Source organism: Rosa rugosa, chromosome 2 (assembly GCF_958449725.1).
Source record: "Rosa rugosa chromosome 2, drRosRugo1.1, whole genome shotgun sequence".
NCBI lineage: Eukaryota > Viridiplantae > Streptophyta > Magnoliopsida > Rosales > Rosaceae > Rosa > Rosa rugosa.
Genome location: NC_084821.1, coordinates 54,413,008 through 54,429,541, shown reverse-complemented (window position 1 = coordinate 54,429,541; position 16,534 = coordinate 54,413,008). Strand labels below are relative to the sequence as shown.

General features: G+C 39.2%; 1 protein-coding gene and 1 pseudogene across 1 annotated transcript; both read right to left on the bottom strand.

The window, feature by feature from the left end:
• Positions 1 to 1,301: 1,301 nt before the first annotated feature.
• Positions 1,302 to 2,958, bottom strand: LOC133732527 (stemmadenine O-acetyltransferase-like). The gene has a single exon (XM_062160097.1). The coding sequence runs from the start codon at positions 2,893 to 2,895 to the stop codon at positions 1,564 to 1,566; it is 1,332 nt and encodes a 443-aa protein (XP_062016081.1). The 5' UTR covers positions 2,896 to 2,958; the 3' UTR covers positions 1,302 to 1,563.
• An 813-nt stretch (positions 2,959 to 3,771) lies between these two features.
• LOC133731043 (NDR1/HIN1-like protein 26) lies at positions 3,772 to 5,835 on the bottom strand (annotated as a pseudogene).
• Positions 5,836 to 16,534: the final 10,699 nt, after the last annotated feature.

Here is a 16,534-nt window from a genome sequence, read left to right as displayed (position 1 = left end):
TTTGCTTAGGTACAGATATCCACACCTGAGCAAGGTATATATATATATATATATATATATATATATATATATATATATATATATATATATATATATATATGTCTTGCTACCGCAGGGATATCTTTGGTGTGAGAGATTTGACAATTAACCTAATTGTATTTGGGGTTTTGAGTAGAGTTTATTCTCAAACTCTAGTTGTATTCTCTCCAATTGATTATAGTAGAATTTCTCGCCGGCTCTGAAAGTGGACATAGCTCAATCACATTGATTGAGTGAACCACTATAATTCTTGTGTTCTTGTATTTACTTTCTTTTTCGTTGTTTAGTTGCTCATCTAGTTCCATATCAATATTGTGTTTGTTATGCTTCCGCACAACATTATGTACACGCCTTTATACTTTCTAGATTCATATCCACATCATTGTATATCTAGAATAATGTACACGCCTGCAGAAAACAATCCTTTTTCTGTTTTGTATAATATTTCAAGTTATCGTCTAGTCCAGTGTTACTCTGGTGCAAGAAATGAATCCAAAGTATTAGTAGAAACAATAATATATAGTATTAATCAAAGATTGATATCGTTGAATAAAAGGGAGTAGCTAGCTAGCCGAGTAGCTCTCGTTTCAACTCAGAGCTCATTCTTCAATCCATGGGCGGCAAAGTTTGTGCCTGCTACTGCTAGCTCGTGATACATATATTCAATAATTATTCTGATATCCAATTGATGAAGTAAGACAAACTACACCAACAGTTCAAGTCTATAGACCCACATGAAATATTGATAAGCTTGTCATCTATTAGTGCCTTCACCGTTCTTGCATATACACAGCATGTATATGTATCCATTTGTTAAAATTTCCAGCTCCATTTTTCGATTTTGATAAGGACAAGCACATCGTTTTAGTTTTTCTTGTAAAGTTTGCATGTGTATGAGTGAGAAATGAGTCGTAATCTGTACGTAAGTGGGGCTCTATAATGAAGAAGAAGAAGGGCTTTCATGATCACTTCATTTTCTTCTTTCATTTTGTGTTCAAATAGCAACTAGTGAAGTACCTACAGCTTTCAGTCTGCCTTTAATTGTCCAAATGTCAACCTAAAGATTTCAAATGGCCATTGTGCAAAAAATGTCAACAAGTACGTATCAGATATACTGTATGAAATGAAATTTATATTACAATGCTTAGTTCCAAATTTAGATGGCCACCCATGCATTATCTTATATATGTTAATCATAACAAGTTGGGGGATAAAGAACAAGAAATAGTTCTTTCACTAATTATATATTAAACATTGATCTTGAACAAGCTTATTACAGTACAAGATTTGAAAAATAATATAGAATATACATTTTTGCACTTTTAAACATACACGCAAAATCTTATTGCATATTACATTTTCACAATTCCAGACTAATTCAAAAAAAATTGAGATGGCGGTAAATATTTACCACAAATATCTAGTATTACTATGTTGATAGACTATCACCTCTAATATCATATATTAATGACGTAGATTGACAGTTCGTAACATAATATACTAAATTGTCTAACAAATAAGATTTCATTTGTTGGCATTCTTCGAACTCGGGGCGGGCGAAACATATTTGAGAAGCTCCTCGTCCGCCTCGAATTTTTTCATGTCTTCCTCCAACAGATTGATCCACGCCTCAACTCCGTCCCCTACGTTAGTGTCAAAGAAACTAACCAAGTTCTTGAACGTAAAGCTGGCAGAACCAACATAAACAGGCTTTCCCCATCCAAAATCAGCGTCGTAGATCGGAAACCTACACAGACTCGTGAAGCTAAACGACACCACCTCTCCGCGTTTCACCTCCTCCGTACGGCTCCTCAAGAAGCTCAAGTGTCCGTCACCCTCTTGCAGTTTCTTTATGTACTCTTTGTCTACTTGCTTGATGGCCTCCCTGACGTGATTAACCACTCCATGAAGCGTCCCATCTTTCGGGTCAACGGGTAGGGGCGGCACAGCAATGGCGGTTCGGGTCACGTTTCCGAATGTGTTTTCCGGAAGTGGTGGCTCCATTCTCGTGCGGAGGTTCACAGCATGAGAAACAGTGTACATCGCATCGGTGGTGACACCATCTTGGTGAATGCCGGTGCATGATGCTATGTAGCAGCTCCATATGAAGGCTGATAGGGCTTCAACGCGAGTAGGGCGTCTGGACATGTCGATGCATTTGGCTCGGATGGCCTGAACCATTGGAGCGTCGAAGACGAAGCGTTTTGTTGAGATGTTTTGCTTTATGATCCCGCTACGGTGTTGGAAGAATCCGGATAAGTTCTTTTGGGGGAAGTACTTGTCTGAGATGAAATCGGGATGGCGAATATCGTTGCCCTCCCCACGAGCCTCAGCGGCCAGGCCATTGAGAAACGTGAAGTAGGAGAGGGCGTCCCCGACCTTGTGGGACATCCCCATGGCGATGCTCATGCCGCCGCAGGCGAAGAAGGTGACCTGGAAGCACACGGGAAGCTCATGAGCTGCGTCAAGCTCGAAAGGGAGGAACTTGTTGAAGTCCTTAGGGTTTGGGTTGTCGATGATGTCAGAGATTTTGCAGTCGGTCTTGGCTTCGACGTAGTAGGCTCCTTCGTCGTTGCAATCCACGTATTGGGTTCCGTGGACTCTTCCGGCTAGTGGGTAGAACTTGACTAAGGTGTCGGATAAGGCCTTCTTGATTTTGCTGCAACGCTGTTCGTGGATGGAAATGAGGTCCAGGTCGTTGTGGTTGGGTTCTGTTGGGTAGAAGAGGACCATGGGCATGAAGACTGGGGGCTGAATTTGGTCGAGATAGGAGAGCTTGTGGTGGCGGAGGTGGTCAGGGGTTGGAGATGAGGGTTTGATCGTCTCAGTTGAGAGAACCTCCACTTGAAACTTCATGCTGTTGTTTGTTCGGGAACCCTTGATTTTTTTTTTTGGCCAAAAGGCTTATTAATAGGTGAGGGAAACGCTGAGGAGATAATGCCAATTATTGCCAAGATAGTTGTGTTTATATAGAGCTGGTGATGGATACTACTACAAGCTAAAGCCCAGTGACATGTAAGAAAGTCAAACAAATCGATTTAGATATTGGGTTTAAAAAATTTATTCCACAAGTACTCCTCGCGCGACAGTTCTTATTTGAGAGAAAAAAGAAAAGAATACATATGATAATTATGTTTATTAATTGAGAAAAATGCACCATCAGTTCCTCAACTCTTGTGCACCGGCCAGTTTGATACCCAGACTCACAACACTATCAATGTGATACCCGAACTCAAAATTTCGTATCAGCATGATACTTCCGTCAGTCTTCCGTTAAAAATGATCACGTGTCATACATGTGACTAAAATTTTGAGGGCAAAATCGTACTTTAAACATTTTAAAAAAAAAATTATTGGCTTTTTCAACTTGAACCTGACAAAAAAACAGAAAAATATCCAAACGAAAAATCCTAAGCTAGGAACCCAGATTAATTCAATGAGTTCAATCCTCTCACTCTGAACTTAATTTCACAGCCAAGGCCAAATAATAATCCATCAAGCCGGGGAAATCAACAATAAGTTCTGGAAATAAGCTTAATGGATAGTGCCTCAAAATAGGAAACTGATTTCTCGGTGTTCTTCCTCGCCTCTTTCTCTGCAATGTTGAAGTATCTCAATTCATGACTTCATACAGGTTGTGGTTCTTGTTAGATACAATCACAAGAAGCCAATCCCTCACGCACATTGTGCTTATAGATTATTGGAACTACTAGAAATATTCATCCTTTAGAATTAGAAGGTGAAGGTTTTAATACTCTCAACCTTCTCTATTCTCATGGCCAATTCCTCAGCACAATCATAAGCCCAGAATCCAAAAATGTACAGATTCACATCAACATCAATTGTCTTGTCTTTTTGGAATTTTCTTTCCATCTTACGTAGAAACCTTGATCTTTTGATTGGATTCTGGAAGAAGTTGTTGATGAGTGGGTGGATGAAGATATCCTTGACTCTGGGCATCAATGTTAGTTTGTTCTTGTTGAATTTGCTGACGATATCCTCGAACAATGTTGCCCGCTTCTTGATGAAGCAGTGGATCCAGAAATCCTTGAGCAAAGTTGCATGTTCTTGATCATATCCTTGACTTGCATTGTTAATCTGTTCTTCAAGATTCTGTAAAATCACAGGAGCTCAATAACAATTGCTCCAAGTTGATGACGCAGATGACATACCACCCATCGGTAGTTCTTTCCTGGCAACATATGTACAATTTTTGGACTCTACCCTTATACATCGTCCATCTGGTTCTCCAAGAGAGAGGAGAAATTAGAAAAACGATCTGCAAATGCAAAGCCACAGAGGAAAGGCAAAATGGATCTGGATTCTCTCTCCTCGATTCGCAGGTCTCCAACTACCACCGCGGTGGCAATGCTTTTTGTAAAACTTGAAAAGAAGCAAAACCCAGATGAGATTAGAGCTGCTCAGATGTGATTTTGAGTGGTTAAAGATCGAAATGCATGAACAATGGACAAAAAAATCAGAGCTTTGAAGATATTTTCATTTAGTGCTTTAGAAACACAATGGCCCATGGCATTAAAACTGAAATGTACAAAACCCAGATGGCGATTTGAGCTGTTGAGGACCTCATAAATGAAAATGGCACCGGGGTTCTGTTTTTCTGGTTTGTGTTTTTTCGTTTCTTTGTTACAAGTTGCCAACCAAGAAAAAAAAAAGGGTCCTTGACCAAAAGCCCCAAAATGAGCCAAAGTTATCCCACTTACCTCAGCAAGAGATTTTTATTCCCACTTACCTAATTTAAAGCGAAATAACAATTTTATCCTTCGTATAATTAACAAATTGCATCCATGCCACTCTACTCTCTCTCTGTCTCCCCAATCTCCACGCTGCCGGCCGACTCTCTCTCTGTCTCCCCAATCTCCACCTCCGGTGTCTCTCTCTCCCCGATCTGCAATCTCCACGCCTGAAGACGACAAAGAAACTCCGGTCAGAGCTACCTCGCCTGTGTCGAACTGCATCCAGAATGCAGAACTCAAACTCCGATCGAAGCTACCTCGCCGGAGTCCTCGATGCCGTCCGATTGATCGCCGATCTTGAGGGCCTTCTCCGCCTCTGGAAGCAGCAATGAACATCTCAGCCGGTGCTTTCTCTCTCTCTCTCTGAGTTCGACGACGACGTCGGCGGTGTGCTGCGACGTGATTTCTCTCTCCTCCCTCTCTCTCTCCCCTCGTCTCCGACTTCAAACTTGGTGACAGATTTCGATCCAGAAAGGATTGGCGAAGGTGAGGACCTTGGAGTTGGGGGCGGCGTCGTTGTTGGCGGCGCCGGAGACGAGTTTGCAACAACGCAATCCACGTTCACTCTGTATCTCCCGGACACCCAAGTTCCTACCTTCCACCTTAGTCGTCCGAGCACTTAGAGATTCAAAACCAATCTCCCAGCCGTCTGATCACGACCCACTTCATAACCGAAAGAGGGAGCCACCGGCAAACCATTTCCAATCAAAGAAGCCGTCAAGACATTGCTGTCTTCGTGTCCTTGGTAGAAAGGAGGCAGAGATGTGTAAACTGTGATCTGTTGGCCTTTGTATTGAGCATAGATTTGAAGCTCGTCGTAGTAAATGCCAACTTTTTGATTGGGATTCTTGGAAAGCAAGGTGAGTTGGACGGAGGAGTTGAGGAGGTTATTGGTTCCTGAGAGGTTGAGCTGGTAGATATCAGCTTCTTTGAGAGAGAACTGAGGCTTGGTGGGGTGTAGTATAAGCCAAACAAGTAATATTAAACAGAGGATTGTGGTGAAAAGTGTAGAGAATACTGCGAATAGAAATCTCTGAGATCGGTGATTGGGTGCCCAGATGAGTTTTTTTTTTTTTTTTTGTGGTAAAATGTGGCAGAAGCCCAGAAAGAAAGAAAAAAGAAAGGAAAAAAAGTTTTATTGAGGGACAATAGACGTCTATTGTTGGGGGGCAATAGACGTCTATTGCGGGGCAATAGATATTTTAAATTAATGTAATCTCCTCTTTTTTTTCTTTAATTAAAGTTATATTTGTGTAATTTTGGAAAAATTAGTTCTCATTTCGGTAATCGAAACGTCTATTGGGGGGCAATAGACGTCTATTGGGAGGCAATAGACGTTTTAAAATTGATATAATTTCTTCGTTTTTTTCTTTAATCAAAGTTTTATCTGTCAAATTTTCGGAAGATTAGTTCCTATTTCGGCTACCGAAAGTTCTATTGGGGGGCAATAGACGTCTATTGGGGGGCAATACATGGCTGATAGTCGTCTATTGGGGGGAAATAGACGTCTATTAGGGGGCAATAGACTATCGGGGCAAAAGACGTCTATTGGGGGGCAATAGGAGGCAATAGAGGTCTATTGGGGGGCAATAGATGTCTATTGGGGGCCAAAAAACCTTTCCGGTGAGATTTTCAACAAATTCCGGTGATCGGATTCCGGCCGCCGGTGATCGGAATCCGGCGAAAGTTGGCCGGAATCCGGCGGCCGGTGACCGGATTCCGGCGAAAGTTGGCCGGCGACCGGTGACGGGCTCCGGCGAAGTCTCCTATGGTTTCTCTCTCTTCTATTTTCTCTCTCTCTCTAAGTAAATAAGGGGTGAGGGGTAAAATGGTATTAAAAAAAAATTAAAAACAAAAAAAAAATCTTAATGGGGTATTAGGGAAGACTCCCTTTAGAGTGTATTGGGTAAGAGAGAATTAAAAAAACTCAATGGGGTTAGTGGGAAAAAAATCCCTAGAAATGGGGTAAATGGACAAAAACCCTTAAAAAAAAAAGAAGAAGAAGAAGAAGAGGAGAGAGGAAATTATAAAAAAATTATTTAATTAAATAATTAAAATGTTGGTAAAATTGAGGGTTATTTTGGTCATTTGGCATCTCTGTTTTCTTCACGTTCTTGCCACGTCAGCTCTTTAACGGAACCGTTACGAAAATTTAACGGAAGTATGTCGTTGATAGCAATATAAGACTTTAGGTATCACATTGATACATTTGTGAGTCTGGGTATCAAACTGGGCGGTGCACAAGAATTGAGGGACTGTTGGTGCATTTTTCTCTTATTAATTTACAGTTGTTCTGACTTTGATATTGCTGGTTTTTTTTTTTTTTTGAGTTAAATAATAATTTCATTCATAGTAACACAGGCCAGAATGGCACAGTACATAGTTCCCACTAGGGAGAATAGGTGTCATTATACTTGAAACAATTCCGCTCTTTTTCAGAAGCCTAGCAGAATAACATAATTCTAAACTAAAAATAATAGCAGACAAAGTTCCCTGTGCCAATGCGCTCAATTGCGGTACACCAAAAAAACTTTGCACCTAGATGTGTAGAATCAACGATCATTCTGTAGGCAAAGTACCAAAGCTATGGTCCCTAAAAAAATTAGGGAATTATTGAAAGTAAACAAAGCTACTAACATAGGATCCCGAAAAAAACGAGAAATAATGTGGGCCTAGAGGAAATTAATGGATTTAGACTAGCTAAAAACATCAACAACCCAACCCAAAAGACCAAAACCCAAAGAGCACGAGCTCTCCTCTTCTCGTCTGGGCCTTAACTTAAATCAAGCGTAACTGCCGTGTTTTAAGCTTCTTACAAGTAGATTTTCCGACTTTTAGATGAGTCCAGTCCTTAAGCTAAGGAAGGACTCAAGTCGTAAAGCCTATCTATGGAGCCTCTGGCTTTAAGGAAGGATGGAAGTAGTAAAGCGTAACAGTTTGATTGGGTTCCTTAGATTTCCCATTAGGCTAATAAAGGGACCGGGCCGATTCTTCTATTCTAACAGCTATCTCGCATCCATAGAGATGGTCTTCTTTAACCACGTAGTCTTATCTCCAGTAAAATGATCCGTCAATCGAGCCGAAACTCGACCTATGAGTGTCAAGGGAGGATTCCCCACTTAGGGCACCCAAGCACGCCTTTTTTATTAGTACTAAACGGAGGATGGAACGAAGAAGAGAGACCGATCAAGGACCAAAGAAAAATGAGCCCCAAACTCAAGGCCCAACATTACTGGACTGGCCTAATCCCAAACGTCATTTCTTTCTCACACCAAGAGATAGCACCGCCGCACGACCTCGGCCCCACAGCTCCGTGACCCGTACCACCACATCCCCACGCTGCCTCAGCCTCCTCTACTCGTACCGCCACGCTGCCATGGTACAACGCCGCCTCGACCCAAGCAATAACCAGTCCGCTCCACTACGAAACCACCAATAATGCAGCGCACCAGATCATAGGCACCACGAACCAAACGTCCCACGCTGTCCTGGAACCCCAACGAAGTATCAATACCCACCGTGATTCAGAGGCAACGCCCAGAGACCTCCTCCAAAACCCATCATACCGAAACCTCAAGCGGAAAACCCTCTCCCATGAAATCTCCTGAGCAATAGCATCAATATCCCATCCGGCAGCAGACCGCAGCACGTCGGCGAGGCCAGAGGCCGGCCAAGACGTCCCGGTGTCGCCGGACAGGGCTGATCTTCACAGACACAGACGCCAACGGCCTTAGAATTTTCTCAGCGCTAGAGAGAAAACCTAGGTTAGATCAGACTTAAATTATCCTCATGATATTGCTGGTATATATAAAGATAGAACATTTTAATTAAGTGCTAGTTTAACGTTGTTTCCGTCAAATACTCCATAAAGAAAATATATGTAATCCAGCTTGAGAAATGTTGATCGTGGCAACAAATGAGTTTTCCATTGAGCTTTCGATCAGTAATATTTACAGTGGCGTCCTTGAGCTGATGGATCATGGGAGAGATTCATGATTGAGTTTTTCTTCTGGTTAGGTATGCAATTCCACGACTATAAAAAAATAAGACGTTTCAGCCTCTCTACTAGTAGCTACAAGCTAAATCTAATCTTTTCAACAACATATATACTAGAATTTTAGCGCAAGTGATTTGTGTTCACTCCAAATCAAGGGTCAAAGGTGCTACAAAGTGTTTAAAATCAATATTTGAAGAAGTCACATTAGTCGATTGGTTGTTTTTATAAGCTAGTTCAACAGATCCTTTATAAATCTCGGTGTTGTTCAAATCGTGTATGTCAAAATTGAAGTTGTCTTATTTATTTATTTTGAATAAAGGGCCGGTACGACTGCCCTCAAGCCTTGATTAATCGAATACAGGGGGGGACATTGAGCCTAAACCCCTGATTACAATAAGCATATAGAGAATATCCTGAAATACTATCATGAGTCTCCACTAAACAACTGTATTCAACAAGGCACCAGCTAGCAAAGAGCACTCTACTGGCGACGCTATTTGCTTTGACACAACGGTGACATAACGGAAAGATAACTCGATCTGCAACTCAATTACAGCATAGCATAATTTCCATATGCACATCTTTCCCATCATGATGCCACTAGAAAATACATCTAGTGAAACTTAGTTTCACCCTGCCACTAGGAGGCAGCTACCATTTGACCAAGTAACACTACAAAAAAAAATTGCAATAGCCACGGCGCCATGCCGTGGCAAAAGCCTCTTTTGCCGTAGCAAATTTCTTTCTGCGACGGCAATGCTTCAGACGCAATTGGTGGCGTCGCCAATAGTATTAGCGACGGCAAATTCGCCGTCGCAAGATTATTAGCGACGGCAAATCATTTGCCGTCGTAAGAATTTTGCGACGGCATTATTCCGTCGCAAATACCAATGGCGACGCCACCAATTGCGTCTGAAGCATTTTGCCGTCGCCAAAAGAAATTTGCTACGGCAAAAATGCCGTCGCAAAAGTAGTATTTTTAAATAAAAAAAAAAATTTGGCATGCAAATATGCATGCCAATTTTTTTTTTTTTTTTTTTTTATGGAGAAAAGCTATACAGAAAGGAATAAAGCTATACATTCAAGACGCCCTATAACCCAAATATAGGCAACAGTTGAACAAATAGTGTGCTAATAAAAGTGAATTGTGTGGCAAGTTGGCTAATCAATCTGCACAAGTCTCCTACCAAGAAACACTTTAGTGGCTGACCAATAGCTTGCAATCCTTTATTGCAAAATGTTTGTTCTGCTATATGTTCATCCAATAATGCACCCTAGTATACCAGAAGCAAAAAGCCAAACAATCGAAATTAGCAAACTAGTACAACAAATCATGAATGCATAACAAGACTAGTATGTTTAGGACAGTAACAAGATTCTATACAAGGTACACACACACACATATATTGAAATGGATGTAGTTCCTATATGATAGTAAAAGGCCAAACTAGTACAACAAATCATGAATACATAACAAGACTAGTATGTTTAGGTCAGTAACAAGATTCTATACAAGGTACACACACACACATATATTGAAATGGATGTAGTTCCTATATGATAGTAAAAGGCCAGCAAAACAACACCATGAAACACATAGTATTGAAATCACCTTGGCTGCAAGTATTTCTGGGCACCACTTTTCAACAAAATAATCAGTTTCAGGCCATTTTTTAGTCGCACGCCACTAGAAGTACACATGCACCTGCAAGACAGGAACAACCGGGCAACTAAGCAGGTTTTTCAATATTACAGGATATACACAAACTAAATTGGCCACTGCAGTATGAGTGACTATCATTGATATATAGTCAATATTCTTATAATGTATGGTTGATTAAGTACCACATCATCCGAGTATGGTTTTTATAGCGAACATGTTAAAAACAAGAAGAGATGAATGGAGACTAGTGCTAGCAGAGTAAGAAGAAGAGACCAAATCCTGGAAGCAACCGAATTTTAGGTAAGCTAGATCACATGTAACATTCAATACTGGTTCTGAAGTAGGATTCTGGAACACTATATGCTCTTATTGTGATGGGAGTTAAAATAACCAGCCAAAAATGGAAAAGAAGTTACAAGGAAATAACTATTATTATTTAATTTCTTAAAACAGAAATAGACATAGTTGTACCTTAGTATCCAGACTCAAAACCTTGAATCAAATTAAAGCCACAGAAATTGAATCGCTATAGAGCTCTACCAGATGTGTAACTTGAAACACAAAATTCACAAGCCAAGCAAACCTGACCTTACAGAAACTTTAAAAATTGATTGCATTTAATTCATGCTCAACCCAAAGGTATACCAACACAAGCCAAGCCAAAGTGACATTACATAAAGTTTTAAAATTTGTTTGCATTTAATTATGGATATGCTATATTTGATGACTAGCTTACCTACAGACTAGTGGTTGGAGGAAGGCATATGTTGATAGTTGACATGTAAGGTCTCTTACTGTAGAGCCTGTAGCTTCTACCAAAAAACATTTGTCAAGCTTCAGACATTGAACTTTTAACATGAATTGTTGACTAAAATATATATGCACCAATATTATTACAATTCTAGATATAGATTGCAGAAAAAGAAACAACCCACCGTCGTACAAAATCGTGCAGCTCCAACTTCTGACCACCATTACGTTGAACTCATTTTGCATCTACAAATCTCTTCTCCTGGTAAAATACAATTACCAAGCTTCAAACGCCAAACATTAAATGGAATATGTAACTGGAATATAGTGATCCCTTTAGTTTATTACAAGATATATATGATATACCTGGGAAACCTAGCCCTGCAACAATTCGTGCCGCTCCTCAATATCTGTTAATGGATTCATAAGTTCGGTGAGTAGATTTACTTTTGTTTCTCTGATAATGAAAAGTAAAAAGTTAACATCAAGTTTCTCATCTATCAACGTGTTCACTTACCCCTAAAACTGAAAAGAGGAAAAACCATAGTTCCCAGAGAAGAAGAAGAAGAAGAAGAATTAGAGAAAATAATATTACCTATAACGATGGTAATTGATAATTGCACTGAGAAAATACTCAGTGCGATTGCACTCGGGTCTAAGGAGATCTTTAAGGGCAAAATTGTGAGGGCAATCGACTAAGGCCAGGACTTGCTTGATTCTGTTGCAGATCGAGATTGATGGTGTGGTCGGTCTATGAAAATCGGGATTCTCAAACTGCTCCAAGGCATCGAAATCAACTTGCCCAAAATCCTTGCATATCCAGAATACTCAGATTAACTCCAACTCAAATAAGAAAATAACTAGAATTAATCGGGAAGAACAGAAATACTGATGATTGAAGAAGTCGAGAGCGATGAGGATGCAGGTGTAGAGTAAAGCCCGCATGTATTGGCAAAAAGTAAAGCAGAGTTACAAAGGGAACTCATAGCTCTTTCGATCTGCAAAATTAGACAAAAACCTAACCTATCTTATCCAGAATTTGATATTAGATTACATGAAAGTTCACATAATATGAAAACCCAATCAAATTAACAGAAACTTAAAACGAACCCAATCAAATCAAAACCCCAACCTTTTCCTTTTTCTCACACTTTTGCTGGGTTTTATAGAGGACGTTTTGACGAACGATTGGTTGGTAGATCTTATGATAACTCGCCGGATTTGACCTAAATTGGTGCCTTTGATGGGTGTTGCATTCCGCCGCGAATTTGAAAGATCGAGAGTGGAAAATAGCTGAAGGAGGTGATGGAGAGAGGAGGAAATCTGAAAGTACTTATCGGTATCGGATCGAGACGGAGTCATGGACTCGAAGAAGAAAAAGGGCGGAGCAGAGAAAGAAAGAATAGGGATTCCAAGAGATAAAATCGTTCAGATGTTTAAATCTTAAAAGAATACAAAGTATGAGAAAAGAAACATATAAACCACCCTAACACGACGGCAGCTACTTTGCAGTCGCAAACTGTTAAAATTTTGCTACGGCTATTCTCGCTGAAGTAGACCAACAGTGGCTGGCCACGACCAGTGGCCACGGTAATTATTACAGTCGCAAATATTTCACACAATTGCGACGGCAACTGTTTTGCCGTCGCAAAATAGTAGGTTTTAGCGACGGCAATTATACGCCGACGCAAATTAGTGTAGCCATTAGAATTCTTTTTTGTAGTGTAAGGAACTCGTATTTTCATAAAGGTAGAGAAATGTAAAACAACATACTCTAAACATAAACATAAGATCAACATAAAAATAATTTACGAAAGACTAATGATATTAATTTGTGTGTTCAATTAAATTAGGGCATAAAACACTCATGAATGTGGACTAGTCCAATAGAGAATGAAGTTTATGATAAGATCCATGTTGACAACTTATAATGATTGAATTTCAATTAAATTATTAAAAATTTGAAGGACTAAGTGGAGTTTGAAGCGGTTCATTGGTAGCTTGTTAATTAAAGAATGAAGCAATTACTGATAAAATTGAATTTGACTACTAAAATTGATGGGTTTGGTAGATACGTGCCAAATTCCTACGTAAGAAATTCTGGTATTAGTAGACTTTTTTTATTTTTATTTTTTTATTGCGGACAAAGGCACCTGTTAGTAGATCTGAAAATGGATCAGATTTTGATCCAGATCCGTGGTTATTGGACGAGTTCGAATTGAAAATTTGATCCGTTGACCCGTTAATGATCCGGATCCGTTAATCCGTTTATTTAACGGATCAAAAACGGATGAAACATGGATTTAGGTTAATCCGGTATTTTTTTATATAATAATAGAATATAATTTTTTATTAATATATAATTATTTTTCAAAAATATAAAATGTTAAGAATACTTGGAAATTTATAATTTGGTTACCTTAGTTTATCATTCTAGGATAATGTTTTGATAATGTAATTCAATTTTTGGCTATACTCTTCATGTTTTTTAATATTTTATGAGGTATCGTGATAAAAATTTAATATTACTATTTAAAATTAAAAAATATTCATAATTATAAACTGATCACGTTTCGGATTTAGGTCGATCCACTCCAAATCCGGTCCATTTACAAGTCTACCCGTTAGATAGGAGTAATGATTCTCCCATCAATACTACTATTATTTATTTTAGGATAGTACAATGAGGGGACATAGAACATGGACCTCGAGATAAAATACATCCATCCTCAATAAGAATATCCTGAATAATATCAGGAGTATCACCAATCCAAAACTCATCTAAACTCGATGACCTAACAAGGTGCGCAAGCCTATTGGCGACATCATTTACTTCACGAAAAATGTGTCTAAGAGACACCAAGTTGAAAGCCCTCAAATAATGATGACAAAGGGTGGAGAAAGAATGCAATTTATTTATTTATTTATTTATTTTTTTGAAGGAGGTCCAAACGGCTGCTCATAAGCCATAACTATTAATGAAACCATAGAATACACCGCGGGGGTGGGGGGAGGGGGACATAATGCCTAACCCCAAATTATAATAAACCAAAAGAGAACATCCCTAACTAATATCAGAAGTCTCAACTAATCCTGTGTATTCTAAAACACATCAATTAGCAAAGAGTGCACGACTGGCTACTCCATTTGCTTTACAATTTTGGCGACATGCCAGAAAGATAATGCTCACGCTGAGCCATAATACGCTAAGGAAACATCTGTCCTAAGCCAAGGAAAGTGTTGGAGAAGAATAAGGTGAAGGCTGCAACAGATTGTATTCCTACTTCAATGGTGGTGATGAGGCTGAGGTGGAAAATATTGAAGGAAACAAGAATGTGGTCAACCTTAGATTGAGGACATGTAGCTGTAGAAGATGGGACTTGACTGGAATCCCATGCAAGCATGCAGTTTCTGCAATACATTTGAGGAGGCAAGACCCGAATGATTATGTGGCAGATTGCTATTTGAAGAAAGCTTATATGGCTATATACAACAACTTGATAAGGCCTGTTAATAACATGGACTTGTGGGCAAGAAGTGAGGATCCACCAATCTTACCTCCAGAATATATATTCAAGGAAATTGTGGATTTCACTCCTCAAAAATAAGTTCTCTCTCTCGACCACACTTATATTCTTCTTTTGCATGATACTCACAATCTTAATCAAGCTTCGAACTCAACTATGCTCAATCAAAAAAAAAAAGTAAATGATTTATATATATATATATATATATATATATATATATATATTTTTTTTTTTTTTTTATGACAATAAGACAAACAAAAAACCAAAACAGAAAACCTCTACTAACACCCCCTCCCAGCTGATCCAACTAGAACGCTTAGTGTACATGCTAGAAAATACTTCAATGTCACAAGGTTTCATACTATCACCAGACCCCGCAGGACCACCCAATTTCCAGGTCATGGGCCGGGCACGGCACCCAGCAAGACGGTGCCCATAATGGACTGCACCTTAGGCGGTACAGGTCTTATCTTAACCCGGTAGGGCTAACCAAAGTACACACTAGAATCCAATATCAGCCTACAAACTATGGAACTGCGTCCCACATTGAAGAAATGGGAAACTCCTTCCCCTTGCTCAAGGTATATAAACGAAGCTCAACCACCTTAATGAGGGTAATAACTTCTTATCTATTGCTGTTACTTTGTCAAATTACATACATAACCTTACTTAAGCATCGGAGAGGCATAAATCGATTGGCGATCGGAGAGGCATAAACCGATTGGCTCGGTTTATACCTCTGACGTTGTGTATTTCCTTTGACAGGGACCCGGAGTTGTCTTCCTATCCGCCAGCGGGTACAAAATTCTACCTGCCCACCCAGAGAAGCCATCAGAAACACTTGGAACATAGTAAGTGGAAAACAGAAAAATCATACAGAGCTATTTTGAGAATTATGCGCTAAAGAAGCCAGATGATCTGCTACAAAATTTGCTTCCAGTAAACATGCCTGAAGATGATGGAGTTAATTGTTGTGCTAAACTTCTGATATCCTGGACTAGAAGTTTAATTCGCCAATGCACTTCACATCTTCCATGAATGCAATCGATGAGCAACTTGGAATCACCTTCGACAGAAATGTTTGAATAATTATGAAGAATAGTAGTATGTAAACCATCCCTTAAAGCAGTTGCTTCAGCAATAAGAGCATTAGTATTGCCTAACTTTTTATTAGCAGTAAATAAAGGGTTACTGTCTGAATTTCGAATAACATAAGCAATAGTTGCATTTCCATTTTTAACAGATCCATCAAAATTCAATTTAACCTGGTCAATGTTAGGAGGCTGCCATTTAATATGAAAATATTTTGAAACTTTAAGAGTGGTAGTCCTAGAATTAGCTTGAGTGTAAATTGAACCAAACAAAACAGTTTGACATAAGGTGTAGTAACTATATTATGAAACACTAGCTTATTCCTAGAATTCCAAATAGACCAACCAATCAAGAGAATGGAAGCAAGATGATCTTTAGAAGAAGCTATATTACTAATATGATCAATCCAAGAAACACACGAATTATTCCAATTAAAAGGCTCAGGAGAGAGAGCGCTTTAGACCAAACTTGTATGTAGAAATGACAATGCATAAAGTGATGATCAACAATTTCTGTAGCATCAGAACAAAAATGACAAATTGGAGAAATATTATAATTATAATGCGAAATTCTATCTCTTGTTTTGAGACGATTCCTGATTAGGAGGAATATTCAGTTTCCGCATCTTAATTAAAAAGAAGTTCTAGAGTGATTAGGAACTTGTGAATCCAAGATGCACTTTTAATGGTAAAATTATCAGATCTTAAAGGTC